This window comes from Ahaetulla prasina, chromosome 9, assembly GCF_028640845.1.
Source record: "Ahaetulla prasina isolate Xishuangbanna chromosome 9, ASM2864084v1, whole genome shotgun sequence".
Taxonomy (NCBI): domain Eukaryota; kingdom Metazoa; phylum Chordata; class Lepidosauria; order Squamata; family Colubridae; genus Ahaetulla; species Ahaetulla prasina.
Window position 1 is genome coordinate 29682100 of NC_080547.1, and position 16365 is coordinate 29698464.

Genomic DNA, 16365 nt, shown 5'->3' on the forward strand with positions numbered 1-16365 from the left:
TATTTCACTGGTCTAGTAATTTAGTCACTGTGTTGGGGGGGAGGGGCTGAGCCTGATATCCTTTGTTAACTATTCCCTGCATCTTTTTCCTAACTGCATATTTGAAACGCTCTCTCGTTGTCTCTTTTTTTAAAAGTTTTTTATTTTTATTTCTCAAAAACATACTTAAATGTACAGTCTCTTATCCATTTTAAAACATACATATTTATCTTTTGATCTTCATATTAGTTCCTCCTAAAAAATTAGGATATATTTGGGGTTGCTCTTCTACCATTCCCTCTCTCTTATTTTATGACACCCTTTCTTCTCCTTCTTCCCTCCCTTCCTTCTTGGATTTCTTGTTTCTTGTTGTGGTGGACTAGGTTTTTATGATAATATTTTTCAGAGTTTCCCAAGCTTCTTGAGTTGTGTCCCCCTTTAGGATTTTTGTCCAAGGAATCTTTCCCAAGTTCTCTCTGAGTTTGTTAAAATCAGCTCTTTTAAAATATAAGATTCTGGTATCATTATGTTCTATTGCTTGTGTTTGCATTATGTTAATTCTGGTATGACATGAACACTCTCATCCAAGTTTCCTGCAGTTTCAACTTCCTCTATCACTTCTTCTGTTTGTAAGAATTAAATCCAATATGGCTGTCCCTCTTGTTCCCTCCTCTACCTTTTGTACAACAAAGTTGTCAGCTAGGTTGGTTAGGAATCTGTTTGATCTCCCACTTGCTGCAGTTGGTCTCCCAAACAAATTAAGTTTGAACAGGTGGATGGGACATTAATTTTTTTTAATTTACATTTATATCCCGCCCTTCTCCGAAGACTCAGGGCGGCTTACAGAATGAGACTATTTGTATATTTACAAAGTCAACTTATTGCCCCCAACAATCTGGGTCCTCATTTTACCTACCTTATAAAGGATGGAAGGCTGAGTCAACCTTGGGCCAGCCTTGAACCTGCAGTAATTGCAGGCTGCTGTGTTTTTAATAACAGGCTTCTTACAGCCTGAGCTACCACGGCTCTTTGATGGAGTCCCAGACATCCACATTACTGAACTGGTTAGATTGGAATTTGGCAGACATCGTGAACTTACATGATTTATAGTAGTGCCAAAGATGTCAGAATTTGTCATATTGGGCCTTGCTTGGTTTGACAAGTAGGCCCCCATCATCAAATGGGAGGATGAATAATGAAAAATCATAATTGGTGTCGGCCCACTGCCCCCAGTCCCTCCTCCCAAGAGAATGCCAAACTATAGAAGCCAAATGCCAGAAGCCCCAAGAGCCACTTCTGACTGCCCTCGAAGTGAGCCCCAGATTCCCAAGGAATATAAAGACCTGGCCGAGGCATTTAGTGAGGAGGAATCCTTCCCCCTTATTGAGCCACTGACTGTGCCATCAAATTAGAACCTGGGGCCAAGTTACCAAAACCCAGAATGTACTCCATGACACCTACAGAAATGACTGAGTTGAGTAAGTACATCAATACCAATTTAGCCAGACGATTCATCGAGACTTCAAAATCTAAAGTGGCAGCCCCCACTTTAAAGAGAAGAAAGATGGGGGCTGAGATTATGTGTTGATTTTTGTGATGTCAATGCAATTTGGATACAAAACACCTACCCCCTACCCCTAATGAAAGACTTGCTGAACCACTTATCAAAAAGCAAAATCTTCACCAAGCTAGATCTAAGGGGAATTGCCTAGAGAACCACCCACTTCCATGTCCCTAACAGAATGGATGACCTCCTCACAAAAGGGTTGGGAGAATACTAAGAAAGCTCTAGCAGAAGTGGCTGATAAATATAAAACCCAGGAAGACAAACATAGGTCTCTCCAGCCACCTTTTCGAATAGGAGGTAAGATGTTTTTGTCAACGAAGTACTTAAGATTGAGGCTACCTAGCAAGAAATTTGGACCAAAATTCATCGGTCCTTTTACTATAGTGAAAGTGATTAACCCTGTAATGGTCCAGCTTAACCCCCCTTGAATCCTGGGGAAAATACATCCCATGTTTCACAGCAGCCTTTTAAAACCAGCAATGGGTTCTATCTTGAGACCCTTACCAGCTGCTCCCCCCCTCCTATGAGAGTACAAGGTGAAATTCATTACGAAGTCAAGAAGATTCTTGACTCTAGGTTGCAATGACGTTGGTTACAAGATTTAATACACTGGAAAAGGTACCCTTTGTCAGAAGTTACATGGAACAAAAGTTGGGATCTGAAAGCTGATAAACTAGTGGAACAATTTCACAATAAATTCCCTGATAAGCCAAAGAATCCTCCGGGAGGGGGGAGAGGGGGTTAAGCAGTTTTATGAATAACCCTCTTCTTTTGTGTTTTGTCCATTTTATTTTCCAGAGTGTGGTTTTTTCCTCAGAGGGGACGCCTGTCAGCTTTGGAAGCCATATTAACACCAGAAGCTTCCATGCTGCCAACTTCTTGCACTTGGGAAAATAGGAGGGGGGGGGATTCAGGAGAGTGATTGAAGTTAGACATAATATCATTCTTCCCTTCAGTCAAGGTCATGGTGTTTATGAATCTGGAGGAGGAGGAGTTGCAGTGATGGCTCAAATTGGGATGGATTATGATTGGGCCATATGACAGACTGGATTTGGCATTTTGATTTACTGAGGAAAAACCTGGAACTCTCAGATTCGGGTTTTCCCAGATGTGCCAGTATACCTACTCTAAGTATGTATACCTACGTATATATATGTATACCTAAGTATGTATATCTAAGTATACCTACTCTACAGTATGACTGTAACTTTGTTGCTGGTAATCTTTATGATTTATATTGATATATTGACCATCATTTGTGTTGTAAATGTTGTACCTTGATGAAGATATCTTTTCTTTTATGTACACTGAGAGCATATGCACCAAGACAAATTCCTTGTGTGTCCAATCACACTTGGCCAATAAAAAATTCTATTCTATTCTATTCTATTCTATTCTATTCTATTCTATTCTATTCTATTCTATTCTATTCTAATAAATGGAACTTTGAGAAATGCTTGCCTCAGAGTTTTTAATTGGAGTGGGGGCTTTCTGGAATGCTGACATGTGTGACTTAGAAACAGAACCTAGAGTCTCCCTCCTCATTTGCACCGAGCCACACTTGGTTTCCTGCTTAACAATATGGTTCCTTAGTCCTACTAGATTGTTTCATTGGTGGAACCTAAACTATGCCAAGTCTATCCAATCATACATTATGGGAAGAAACTATTGGAAGATGAACCTCAAATAGAATTATTATTGTCATAATAAAGGACAAGTGCTCACTGTAATTAATCATAGAGCAAAGGGGTCTGTTGCAGGGGTGAAATGCTCCCAGTTCGGACCGGATCACCCGATCCGGTAGCGATGGTGGCGGGCGGTTCGGAGAACCAGTAGCAAAAATCCCTGCCCCTGTCCACCCATGCCCAGCTGAGCTGTGCTGGGTTGTTGGTTTTTTTTACTTTTAAAAGCATTTTTTCTTCAGCTGAAAAAAATGCTTTTAAAAGTAAAAAAAAAGCCTCTGATGATTACGCGGCTGAGCTGGGATTGTCAGAACCTTTTAAAAGCATTTTTTCTATACCCTCTTCAGCCGAAGAGGTTGTAAAAAAATGCTTTTAAAGGGTTCTTACAATCAGGCAACTCAGCTAGGATCGTCAGAACCCTTTAAAAGTATTTTTTTACAGCCTCTTTGGTCAAACAGATTGTAGAAAAAATGCTTTTTAAAGTAAAAAAAAATTGGCCACGCCCACCCAGTCACATTACCACCAAGCCACACCCACAGAACCGGTAGTAACAAATTTTATATTTCACCACTGGTCTGTTGCCTGAACAGTTACTAACCAGTGGGGTAATTAGCATGGCAGTAGATTATTAGTGCTCTCCTCAATGAAGTGATGCAAAAACAACATGTAATATATTCTGTGATCTGTAGTCCTTGTCTTACAACAGTTCATTTAGACCGTTCAAAGTTACAATGCCACTGAAAAAAGAGATTTATGACCATTTTTCACAGTTAAACTTTGTAGCATCCACATGATCATGTGATCAAAATTCAGATGCTTAGCAATTGGTTCATACTTATGATCATTGCTTATGATCATTGCCAAGGTCATGTGATCACCTTTTGCAACCTTTTGAGAAGCAAAAGATAGGCAAAGATAAGTTAGACTAGCTAAAGGAAAGGTCCAGTATTTAAATGCACACAATGTGTGCGTACACAGACACATAGTCTACCTATTATGTTCACGGTAGCTATGAGGTAGACTTAACTGGGAGATAGCAACAGGCCGAGGACTTACAGTGAAAAATCAAGGAAAGAGGGGGGAAAAAGGATTTCCTGATTCACTCAAGGAGTAAAGCCTGTATGTGAGAAAAAGAAAACCAAAGAAATTCAGTTTGTTTATCTCTAAGCACTATAAAAGGAAGTAAATTTGTCTTGGCTTTTGTTTGTTATACCCTGGATAAGGTATGGTATTTGTCTTTTGCCTCAGAGAAAGTACAGATGATTACTGTTTAACAATGCATTTTTAAGAGTCATATTTTTGTTGAATATAAAATCTCTATCTCTTTCTGCATGGCTGAGTAGAGGATTGCAAGGAGAACAGATGAATCTATTTACTACAACTTGCTAGCCCCCAAGACTTCTTTATGGTCCTGATCCCATCCTAACCTAGAGATGATGAAATTGATGGGAATTATAAAGCCTTCTACCATGCTGGACCTATTTTTGTCATGTATAAACTGAGCTTACAAGGAGAAAAGATATTTTCTCACACTTGGGCCCTTCAAATTAGCATTAACAAGGGTCAATTAAAAGAGAACCTTATTAATATACCAGCAATTTCTGTTTGCAATATTTTGACAGATTCTTGAAGAGGGAACAATTGCTAGTGCCTTCCCACCTACAAATCTTGCAGGAAGCTTGCTACAGCTAGAATCTTCTGCCTGTTCTCTTCTGAGCGTAATGGGGCATCTTTTGCTCAGAAGATATGGATTTTGTTTGGCATACTGATTACTTGATAAATTAAAGTTCAGCATAGATCCATCTCTGCAGCATTTGGGCTCAATGCATCCAAAGAGACATCACATTTTCACTCAACCCATCCTTGGAGCTTGACAGGAAAACAGCAAGTGGTAACCTCAAAATCAATTGACAGCAACTCCCTGTATTCTCTTCCTGAGATAGATAAATAGACAGACAGACAGACATATTCTTATTCTCTGTAGCTGCCATTTCTTCCTAACTTGTTTGTGCCAAGATAGAGGATAAAGATGGCACTGAATCTTAAAGGCAGGTATATGCTGCCATCCAATGGTAAGCCCTAGCCATGACCAATAAGATGTTCCAGACAGGACACAAGAAGGAACAAAACCTGCTGTTAAATTAAAGTTAATAAAAAATTATGGCTGCTGGTGAATTATGTTTCTGAATAAACATAACCCAGAAATGTTGATAGAAGAGATAAGAAAATGATATTAAAAAAATGAAACTCCTTCAGGTCAAGTTCAGCTCCTGCTGTCTTAGTGGGCTTATATGGTGTTCTTGAAAATAATGCAGAATTAGGTTTTTTTTTCTTTTTTATTTCCGAGTCTAGAAAATCCCATGAAATGCACTATTAATGAAGTTCTATCCTGTTTAGTTTTTTGCCGCTAGAAAAGTGTAGCTATTGGCACCATGTCAAGTAGGATATTATTGGGTGCAAGGAATCAAGAACAACATGATGAATTGGTCAGAGTAGTTTCTTTGTTGCTGTTTCCCCATAGACAGGAATCTTGCCAGACTAAAGCACAATTTGAATAGCTATAGCAATTGCAATAGCACATAGACTTATATACTTCCCATAGTGTTTTACAGCACTCTCTGAGTGGTTTACAGTGTCAGCATATTGCTCCCAATAATCTGGGCCCTCATTTTACCAACTTCAGAAGGATGAAAGGCTGAGTCAACCTTGAGCCCTATCAGGTGGGCAGAATCAGTTTCCAATACTGCTTTCTAACCACTGTGCCACCATGGCTCCTATCATGTAAATCCTGTGAATTCTAGGGAGAATCATTCTGTATACCCAGTACTCAAAGCTGATTTGCTTCTTAGCTCTTGGGAAAGGACCACTCTGTCCTGCAACTCAGCACCAGATTCTACCACAATATGTAGAGTTTTGAAAAAGCACTTTTCACTGAAGCTTTGCACCATGCACCCAGTCTATTGGGATAAAATTAACTCTGCCCCCCCCCCACACCTTACGTCTTCTAGGGAGCTGAATGGAGCACCATCTCAAGTAACCAAAGTTATTTCTGTAAATGTGTAACTGATCAGTAAAATCCACTTTGCAAGGTAAAGCACAGTAGAGCTAGCCTATTTTATGCAACTTCAATATTGGTATGGAAGTGCTTTTAATCATCTATTTTAATTTAATGCAGGCACTCATAGCTCAAAAAATATGTAGGTATCCTTATCTAAAAATATCTTCCTCAAATATAATTTGTGTGTAATGATGGTATATTGACATGTGACATATTTTACTTTTAAACAGAGGACATATTGAAAGACATGGTTTAAAACTTATTTGATTCAGGAACTTTCATTTTTGAATGTTTTGATCATAATTTAAACTGAGGGATGCGTTGCAAACTGCAGAAGCACAAAAGCATAAAGAGAATTATTTCTCCTAAATGCATTAGAAGAGGTGTTATTCTAATTGGGCTGCAATATTTGGTTGATTGATCAGCTAAATTAATCTATTGAAATACTTTGATTAAAAAGGCATTGCTCAGTTACTCAAGAAATTTATTTTGTCTAATTAAATATGCATTCTTCCATTAATCAGGTACTTTTTTTAAAAAATATTAAAAATACATTTTCTGTAAGACCTTGGGGGGGGAAGTATTATACAAATAGTCCTTGACTTATGACCGCAACTTCTGTTGTTAAGTGAGTCATTTGTTAAGTGAGTTTTGCCTGATCTTTGTACAAGTTGTACAGGTTGCAAATAGAACTGCAGATCACTGCAATTGTTAAATTAATAACATGATTGCCAATCTGGCTTCCTCATTGACTTTGCTTGTCAGGTCACAAAAAATGATTGCATGATCCCAGGACACTGCAACTGTCATAATATGAATCTTTTGTCAAGCATCTGACTTTAGGTCACAAGACCAAGAGCATAATGTAATGGTCATAATTGTGAAAAATGGTCATGTCACTTTTTCAGTGCTGTTGTAATTTTGAACAGTCACTAAACATGCTGTTATATTTCAAGGACTATCTATATGTGCTATTTTAGGAAAGGCATTTTCATGTTCCTTCCTTTACACATAGGTGTAATATTTTTCCAAAGACTGGTTTTATTCAGTGTATGCAATGTAAATCATATACATTTTCCCTTTCTGAGTTAATGTGCATAGATATGCAAATTTCATTGTTCATTAATTCCTTAAAACTCACACAGTAAAAACTAAGTTTTCTTTACAATCCCTTGAGAATTTTAAAATATAAAGCTAAGCCATCAAACCATGTGTATGCTTTGAAAATGATTTGAAGGAGGTACTTTGGAATAAATAGCCTCTTTAAAGCAGTCGTATCTGTTTCTAGACTTTCCCATGATCTTAAAAAAGAGACATAGCTATATTAATAAATTTTTAAAAATGATGCACCTGCTTAAAATATTTTCGTAATATCTCATTGGAAACGTTTCACGACCCTGCTTCCATCTCATTTGACTCTAATTGTTATTTCTAATTTGAGACCTTTCTTGACCTATCATCAGACTCAGAAGAAAATAGTGAGACACTTCAAATTTGACTTGCACTCAACTTACAGTTATCATGATCAATACTTGGGACAGTTTGTTGATACTGTAAATTCTAGTCACTTCTTAGGCATGGAACCTGGTTGGGTGAATCTGGATTAATCATTGTCTCTCAGCCCAACTCACTTCACAACAAAAATGTTCTAAGGAAAATATAATAGAAGAGCATTATATATGCTACCTTCAGTTATACAAATAAGAGTGGGATATAACAGCAATAGCACTTATATACCACTTAATACCGTGTTCCCGTAAAAATAAGACCTATCCCTAAAATAAGACCTAGCTTGATTTTTATATGTGTGCCTAATATAAGCCCTACTCCCAAAATAAGTTAAAACCCTGCCCAGTCTGTCCCACTGTCTGGTTGTATGAGGGGGGAGCAAGGTGCATGAGTAAAAATCAAGCTAGGCAGGGGTGATGGGTGGAGCTACCCCACACACCCTGCACTCGTTTACCTTAGCATCTCTGCAGCTAGGCCTCCCATGCTGTTGTGGTCCACCAGCAGCCTGCAGAGCTGGCAATGGAGTCGGACAGCAATAAGGCTGAGGTGAGGCCAGGGCCATCGGGGAGTGAGGTGTGGACTCCAGAGCCTCCAGAGACTGATAGTAGTGAGGAACAGGAACAGGAGGAGCCTGTTCCTAATGCATGGATGAGAAGAGCTGCCAGAAGGCAAGAGCAGCTCAAGCAAAAAAGGACAACTCCCATAAGTCTTAAAACAGACCAGCAACGGCGTTTGGGCTTTGCCGGAAAACAATGTTGATAGCTTCATCTTCTGCTTCATCTGCGTCTTGCATTTATTTTTGTGACTTGTGAACATTTGCCAAGAAAGGCCTTTGGTAGTTTGCCAAATTGGACCAAGGTTTGTGATAGGACTGAGGAATTTGTGTTGGGAGGAATTTGTTTTAATTTGAGTTGAACAACGCTGGGAATGAAGTAATTCTCAGCAGTTCGAATAAAGTTTGTTTGTTTTTTCACGGACTGAGTTTCCTACTACCTACTTGGGCCTGGGTCACAACACATGCCCTGACACCTGTTGTGCCACTGCCTGATTTCTTCTATGGCCACTTGCAGCCAGACACCACATGGCACATCATGCCAGTGCTGACGCTTACAGTAGGAGGCTGCGTGGTTTGTCACACCAGTGTTGCCACTTGTGGCAGGATGCCACATGTCACGTTGCACCAATGGTGCTGCTTGTGACAGGAGGCCATATGGAGCATTGCACAAGTGCTGCTGTTTGTATGTGCAATGGCGTAATATGCCATGCGGCATCCTGCTGCAAGCGGCAGCATCATAGAAGAGGTCGGCAGTGGCACGATAGTTGTCAGGGTGTGGGAGGCCTGGCTGCAATGGTCCTAAGGTAAGCAGGTGAGACATCTCCTGAAAATAAGACCTGGTGCTTATTTTGGGGTCCAAAACAAAATAAAACCGGGTCTTATTTTTGGAGTAATGTATAGTACTTTACAGCACTCTCTAAGCAGTTTTCAGAGCCAGCATATTGTCCCCAACAATCTGGGTCCTCATTTTACTGACCTCAGAAGGGTGGAAGGCTGAGTCAACCTTGAGATGGTCAGGATCGATATCCTGGCAGTGGGCAGAGTTAGCCTGCAATACTGCATTCTATTTATATATACTGTATGACATATATATATATATATATATATATATATATATATATATATATATATATATATATATATATATATATATATATACATATATATATATATATATATATATATATATATATATATATATATATATATATGAGACAACCTGATACTGTAGCTCTTCTTTGGTCTATGTTGTTGTTGTTAGTTGCAAAGTCGTGTCCGACCCATCGCGACCCCCATGGACAACATTCCACCAGGCCTTCCTATCCTCTACCATCCTCTGGAGTCCATTTAAGCTCATGCCTACTGCTGGTCTATACTGTATATTATAATTGCCTTCATGGTTGCTGCCCCTTTAAGATCAACTCTAATAATGCTGTGGATTATAAATTATAGGCAATTTTGATGACCAGATGACATGAGTTTCCATCCTTGGAGGATCTCCATGAAGGGTGAACTTTGTTTTGGAAAAAAGAGAGTACCTTTCCAGATGCCCTTATTTGCTATTGAGATGAAAATTCTTCTTTATAAATGGACTTCTGGACTACATTTTGTAACATATATATGGATATGTGTTAGGCATAAAGAATCAGAACCACCGGTTAGGTTATAGCATAGGTTTATACAAGCTTATACACAGGAATCTGGTCAACTAAAATTCAGTACTAAATTGGTGCTGGATAAGGGTCGATGGAATTCAGAAGTGATTGGACTTGGAACAAATGTGGGAATGCAATAACTTTAAGCTGATGATTTGTTTAACTCTACTCTCCCGCTCTATCTGCCCTTCTCCTGCAGTATGATCATATAGATTGAATAAACTGGTGCTAGAGAGACAAGCCAAGAAAATACTTTATCTTTTCTTAACCTTCTTCAACCTGCTATCTTCCAGATGAGTTGAGCCTGTTTTTTCCAGAATTCTTAACTGTGATTTGGAATTCTGAGTGCTGCAATCCTGACACATCTTAATCAGTATTAAAATGGGGGTGGAGTCTGATTTACCTTCATCTTTTGAGAAAGTAAGTTTTGAATTATCAAGAATAATACCTTCACAAAATGAATCATAACCTTTACAATAAGGCCTCCCTTATAGGCTAAATGCTGGAACATTTTTAGCAGATGCTAGTTGATGTATTAAGATATCTATAAAGGAGAGATGATTATAATTGTGCCATTAGTCAGAAAGACTCCACATATGGCCTTCAGCTGAATAAAAAGAATCATTTTATCAGAGTTGCAAAATGGCTGCTATTGGCACATTATGTCATTGTCTTTCTGTCTGTATCCAGATGCTCTGTCTGCAAATGGGCTCCTCTGGTTTTTAGAAAGAAAGAAGAAAGGACATCAACTAATCACTGCATTTGAAGTCCACTGTATTGTCTTATGTATTTACCACCTCCCATGCCAGTAAGCGAGCTGTTGTTTTCCTACTTAGTTTGCCTGAGCATGTGTCCTCTTTTCAGATAAAATCATCACTCTCCCACTCAGCTGTTCTGATTGCATGAAGAGGAACCTGATTGCAATATTATTTTTCCATCAGCTACATAAAAGATTTAAAAAGTCTTTTCAGGAATCCTAAAGAGTTGGATGAGATTACATTTCAGTAGGGTGTAAGTTGGTTGAGCTCAGTAACACATCTGATCCCAGCAGCTGCAAGGGGACTTCAAGGCTTGATTAGAGAAAAGTGGCCTGTTGTACTTTATTTAGCAATTTGTAGAATGTAATACTTGGATTTTTTTTTCTTTCCTTCTGGTGGTTGGAGAAGTCCTTTCCTTCTGCCTTGAAGCCAAAGTAGATGTGATCTATGAGCCATTATTTATTTATTTATTTATTTATTTATTCGTACTTTTATACCGCCCTATCTCCCTAGGGACTCAGGGTGGTGTACAGCCATATAAAAACACATAAATATACAAAGTAAAACATTCATCTAAAAAACTTATTATATAGGCCAAAATTTAAAATAGACATATAAACAATAAAACCCAATTTAAAACCAAATCTAAAATTTAGACATTTAAAATTTTAAATTTTTTTTAAAAATCTAGTCCAGTCCTGCGCAAATAAATAGATGTGTCTTGAGCTCGCGGCGGAAGGTCCGAAGGTCAGGAAGTTGACGAAGTCCTGGGGGAAGCTCATTCCAGAGGGTGGGAGCCCCCACAGAAAAGGCCCTTCCCCTGGGCATCGCCAGTCGGCACTGCCTGGCCGACGGCACCCTGAGGAGTCCCTCCCTGTGAGAGCACACGGGCCGGTGGGAGGCATTCGGTGGCAGTAGATGGTCCCGTAAGTAGACGGTCCCGTAAGTAACCCGGACCTATGCCATGGAGCGCTTTGAAGATCATTACCAAAACTTTGAAGCGCACCCGGAAAACCACAGGTAGCCAGTGCAGTCTGCGCAGGAGGGGTGTTACATGGGAGCCACGAGGGGCTCCCTCTATCACCCGCGCAGCCGCATTCTGAACTACCTGGAGTCTCCGGGTGCTCCTCAAGGGGAGCCCCATGTAGAGAGCATTGCAGTAGTCCAGGCGAGATGTCACGAGAGCATGAGTGACCGTGCATAAGGCATCCCGGTCCAGAAAGGGACGCAACTGGCGGACCAGGCGAACCTGGTGAAAGGCTCTCCTGGAGACGGCCGTCAAGTGATCTTCAAAAGACAGCCGTCCATCCAGGAGAACGCCCAAGTTGCGTACCCTCTCCATTGGGGCCAATGACTCGCCCCCAACAGTCAGCCGAGGCTGCAGCTGACTGTACCGGGATGCCGGCATCCACAGCCACTCCGTCTTGGAGGGATTGAGCTTGAGCCTGTTTCTCCCCATCCAGACCCGTACGGCTTCCAGACACCGGGACAACACCTCGATAGCTTCGTTGGGGTGGTCCGGTGTGGAAAAGTACAGCTGAGTGTCGTCAGCGTACAGCTGGTACCTCACACCGAAACCACTGATGATCTCACCCAGCGGCTTCATATAGATGTTGAACAAGAGGGGCGAGAGAATCGACCCCTGAGGCACCCCACAAGTGAGGCGTCTCGGGGCCGACCTCTGCCCCCCCATCAACACCGTCTGCGACCGATCGGAGAGATAGGAGGAGAACCACCGATAAACGGTGCCTCCCACTCCCAATCCCTCCAACCGGTGCAGCAGGATACCATGGTCGATGGTATCAAAAGCCGCTGAGAGGTCTAATAGGACCAAGGCAGAGGAATAACCCCTATCCCTGGCCCTCCAGAGATCATCCACCAACGCGACCAAAGCCGTCTCGGTGCTGTAACCGGGCCGGAAACCGGACTGGAACGGGTCTAGATAGACGGTTTCCTCCAGGTACCGGGGGAAATTCTTTCTGTATTTCTTTCTGTATTTCTGTATTTAATTCTTTCTGTATTTAATTCTTTCTGTATTTCTAAAAAACATTAATGGAGCTGTGGAGAAGTAAAAAACATATTAAGATTCCAAGAAGTGCCAGGTCAGGGGGAGATAGAATTAGAAGGGACCTTGGAAGGTCTTTTAATCCAAACCTTGCTCAAGCAGGACACTCTGTACCAATGACCCAAAGACTAGCTGGCCAGTGGGAGGTGTGCATGCATGTGCAGTGGAGCTGAACTGAGGCAACGGCTAGCGTGCCATCAGAGGGGGTGCTGTGTGCCACCTCTGGCACATGTGCCATAGGTTCGCCATCACGGCCCTATACCATTTCAAATAAATGGCTGCCCAATCACTTCATAAAAATTGGAGTACCCACAGTTTCTGGACACAAGTTATTTCACTAGTTTATTGTTTTCACTGTCAGGAAACTTCTCCTTAGTTCTAAGTTGGTTCTCTCCTTGATTAGTTTCCATCCATTGCTTCTTTATTAGCCATGAATTTTCATGAAGTGATCTCTGGGTATAATCCTTGGATATAAATTATGTAAATGAATATAAAGAGAAGAAGCCTTGGTCTGTTTGTCAATTAGATAGGAATAGTGACATATTTTACAAAACATCTGAAGGGAAACTAATTTTCTTTTCAAGCCTGTGGTTTCTGCGTGATACTTCTAATAAAGGGTCTAATAAAGAAGAATATTTTTAGCTCAGGACTGAAATGAGGAGCCCTTGATGTTCTCTGAGTTTGGTTATTTTCTTGCCAACTAGGTAACATCATTGGACTAGCACTGATGTTACCTTGTTTGGGTAATGAAACATCTGCAAGACAACAGTTCAGAGAGCACCAAGGACCCATCATTTGTGGATTTAAAAGCTCTCTCTCTCTTTCTTTCTCTCTCTCTCTCTCCCTCCCTCCCTCCCTCCCTCCCCCCTCTCTCTCACACACACAGACATGGTTTGCATAGTGGAAGTGACATCACAAACATTCTGCAAAGGAATAGAATTTCTTAGAATTCCCCAAGGGAACAAAAAGGAAGTGGAAAAAATGGCCGACAAGCCAGTAGTCCTAAGAACTTCTCAGTTCAACGACAACTGGTCTGAACAATTTGGAAGCCATTGCACTGATTATGTCCAGCTGGCCTTTATCACTTCTTGTCTCTTTATTTTTGTGGGAGGTATCATTATCATCTTGATGGTCAGAGTAATCCGATACACATTACATAGGTGCTTCTCTAGATATTCCATTCAATTTCAGGTAAGTGTGCTCTATAAGTCATAAAAAGAAAATGTGGCTGGGAATTATTAGGATTATATATCTGAACATTGCACACCTTACTCATGAAGTTAAAATCAGAGAGTTACATGTAAAGGAAGTGAAATATCTTGGGCTTTTCTGAGAATTCTGATGTAGAATCAGTGTGTTGATTGCATATTATTGGTGTATTCATTTGATATTCATTGCTTATTTATAGTATTCCCTAATTACCTATGGACACCCACTCTCCATCCCCTGAAGAAAACAAACTCTATTTTACCATCATTTGAATTTCACCAAATTTAGGAAGAAGTAGGATATAAATTATAAAATGATAGATCAGGTTATTTCCTTGTAACATTTAATTTTCTTTTTGGGAAATAGGTTTCTGATTTTGTTTTCTAATATAACACTCTGATTGGCATTTCAGTTGAGGGTGGTTTTTTTAAGGGGTTTTCTGTCCCTTCCTTTCCAGATGTCATACTTCATGGTTCATAATTCACTGGAAGTTTTTATGAAGAGATTGTATAATCATTTGTCTGAAATGGTATAGGGTTTCCTGCCTCAGCAGGTGTTTGGACTAGAAGACCTCCAAGGCCCCATCCAACTTTGGTATTCTGTTGGAATCCTAAAATAATCAATGGAAATGAGTAGTATTGAGACTGAATTTTGGTTGCGCAGTAGCCAAATAACTAAATAAATCTGTTTGACAGCAATTCCAGAATAAATGTTTGGCCCTACACCATATAAGAGGCACACAGAAGGCAATTAATTAATACCCTTATTTTAATGTAGACCAGCTGTGTTAAATCTAAACATTTATTTTTATCTTGATAGTTGTTTACCAATAAGATGAAATTGCTGAGTTTCTGGAAAGGAAAGTTTCAAGACAGGGTGGTAATGATGATCTCAGCTCAGACATCTATAGGCCGTATTCTGGTGAGTTATTTTAAAGGTGGCTTAAATATTGTAGGTGAATATTCAGTAATTATACTGCAGAATGATTTCATGATTATTTCAGTATTTGATGATTAGGCACAAGAGTCAATGCTTAGGTTGCTAAAATAGAATTTACCATGCACAGGAGACAGGCATCAGCAAGTCTAAAGGTGTCCCAAGATTTATAAAAATGCAGGAAGAAAAGTGGTACCAAACCCTGCAAGAGAAGGTTTCATGTAACCCACTTAAAATGAAATGATGTCATGGAAAAAATAAACGACTGAAAAGCTTACTGCTCTGGTGTTACTAAAACAGGTTTAATAGGTCTATTCCTTCAAGTACCTTACATGCTAAAAATAAACACAAAAAAACTAAAGGCAATGGGGAATATTTTTATCATAAAGTGGAATCCAGGTGAACACATGCATATAGAAAGGGAGAATGACTATGTATTTACTATAATTACATGTGAAACATTATGTCAAATCTCATTTGAATTGAATTCAACTCTGGATGAATTCATGGATATGGACATTATGGGATTGTTGCTTTTTTAAAATATATAAATAGGACAAAAATCTGCCTTTGCCTTCATCCAGGATATTCCACTTTCCTAGTTTAGCAATACCTTAATTTCCATCCAAATTTTAACCATATTTGACTTTGCTTTGCTCTTAAATCAGCTTAACAACAGGGGTGTATAAAATAAAGAACTAGGACAAACCCTTCACAGAACAGTTAAATTTTGAGGAAAGACTTAAATATTGATTAAGCAGGTGAGTGGCGATACTCTTGGTAGGTGAAAAAAAAAAGATTGTCAGTACCATCAATTCAGGAATTAAATTGCTGCCACCTTCTGAAAAAAACCCACATGAAATATCTGAAAGACTAACTTGCAAAGATAGCCTGTTTAGATGATTGATTCACTGCAATTAATATTGAAGAACATTAATTATATAAGCATCTTCAAACACATTTCTCTCAGTTCCTGTATGTTTTCCTCTGGCCATTCCAAATGTAGCTTTCCTTTTTTAAGATCAGTGTTTTGATTCCTGGACAGCTATTGGACTAAGTCTATGGTTTTCTTGTCAAGATTTCCATAGAAAAGAATATTTTAGCTCAGATCTGAAATGAGAAATCCTTGGTACTCTCTGAGCTTGGTTGTTTTTTTGCAGACGTTCATTATCCAAACTAGGTAACATTATCAGTACTAATGATGTTCATTACCTAGTTTGGGTAATGAAATGTTTGCCAGAAAAGAATCAAGTTCAAAGTGCACCAAAGACTACTCATTAATAAGATTTTTCAGAGGTGGTTTGCCATGGCCTCCTTCCTAGGGCTGTGAGAGAGAGTCTAATGCTTGCATTATTTAATTGAAAACTTTAAGAGTGGCCAAATTGTTGTAA

General features: G+C 39.6%; 1 protein-coding gene across 1 annotated transcript in view; it reads left to right on the forward strand.

Moving 5' to 3' along the window:
• Window positions 1-13810: 13810 nt before the first annotated feature.
• The window catches only part of KCNU1 (potassium calcium-activated channel subfamily U member 1), a 117035-nt gene continuing 114480 nt past the window's right edge, over window positions 13811-16365 (forward strand). The window contains 2 exon segments of the mRNA XM_058193984.1: window positions 13811-14026; window positions 14858-14959. Of these exon segments, the coding sequence (XP_058049967.1) occupies window positions 13811-14026; window positions 14858-14959 (318 nt within the window).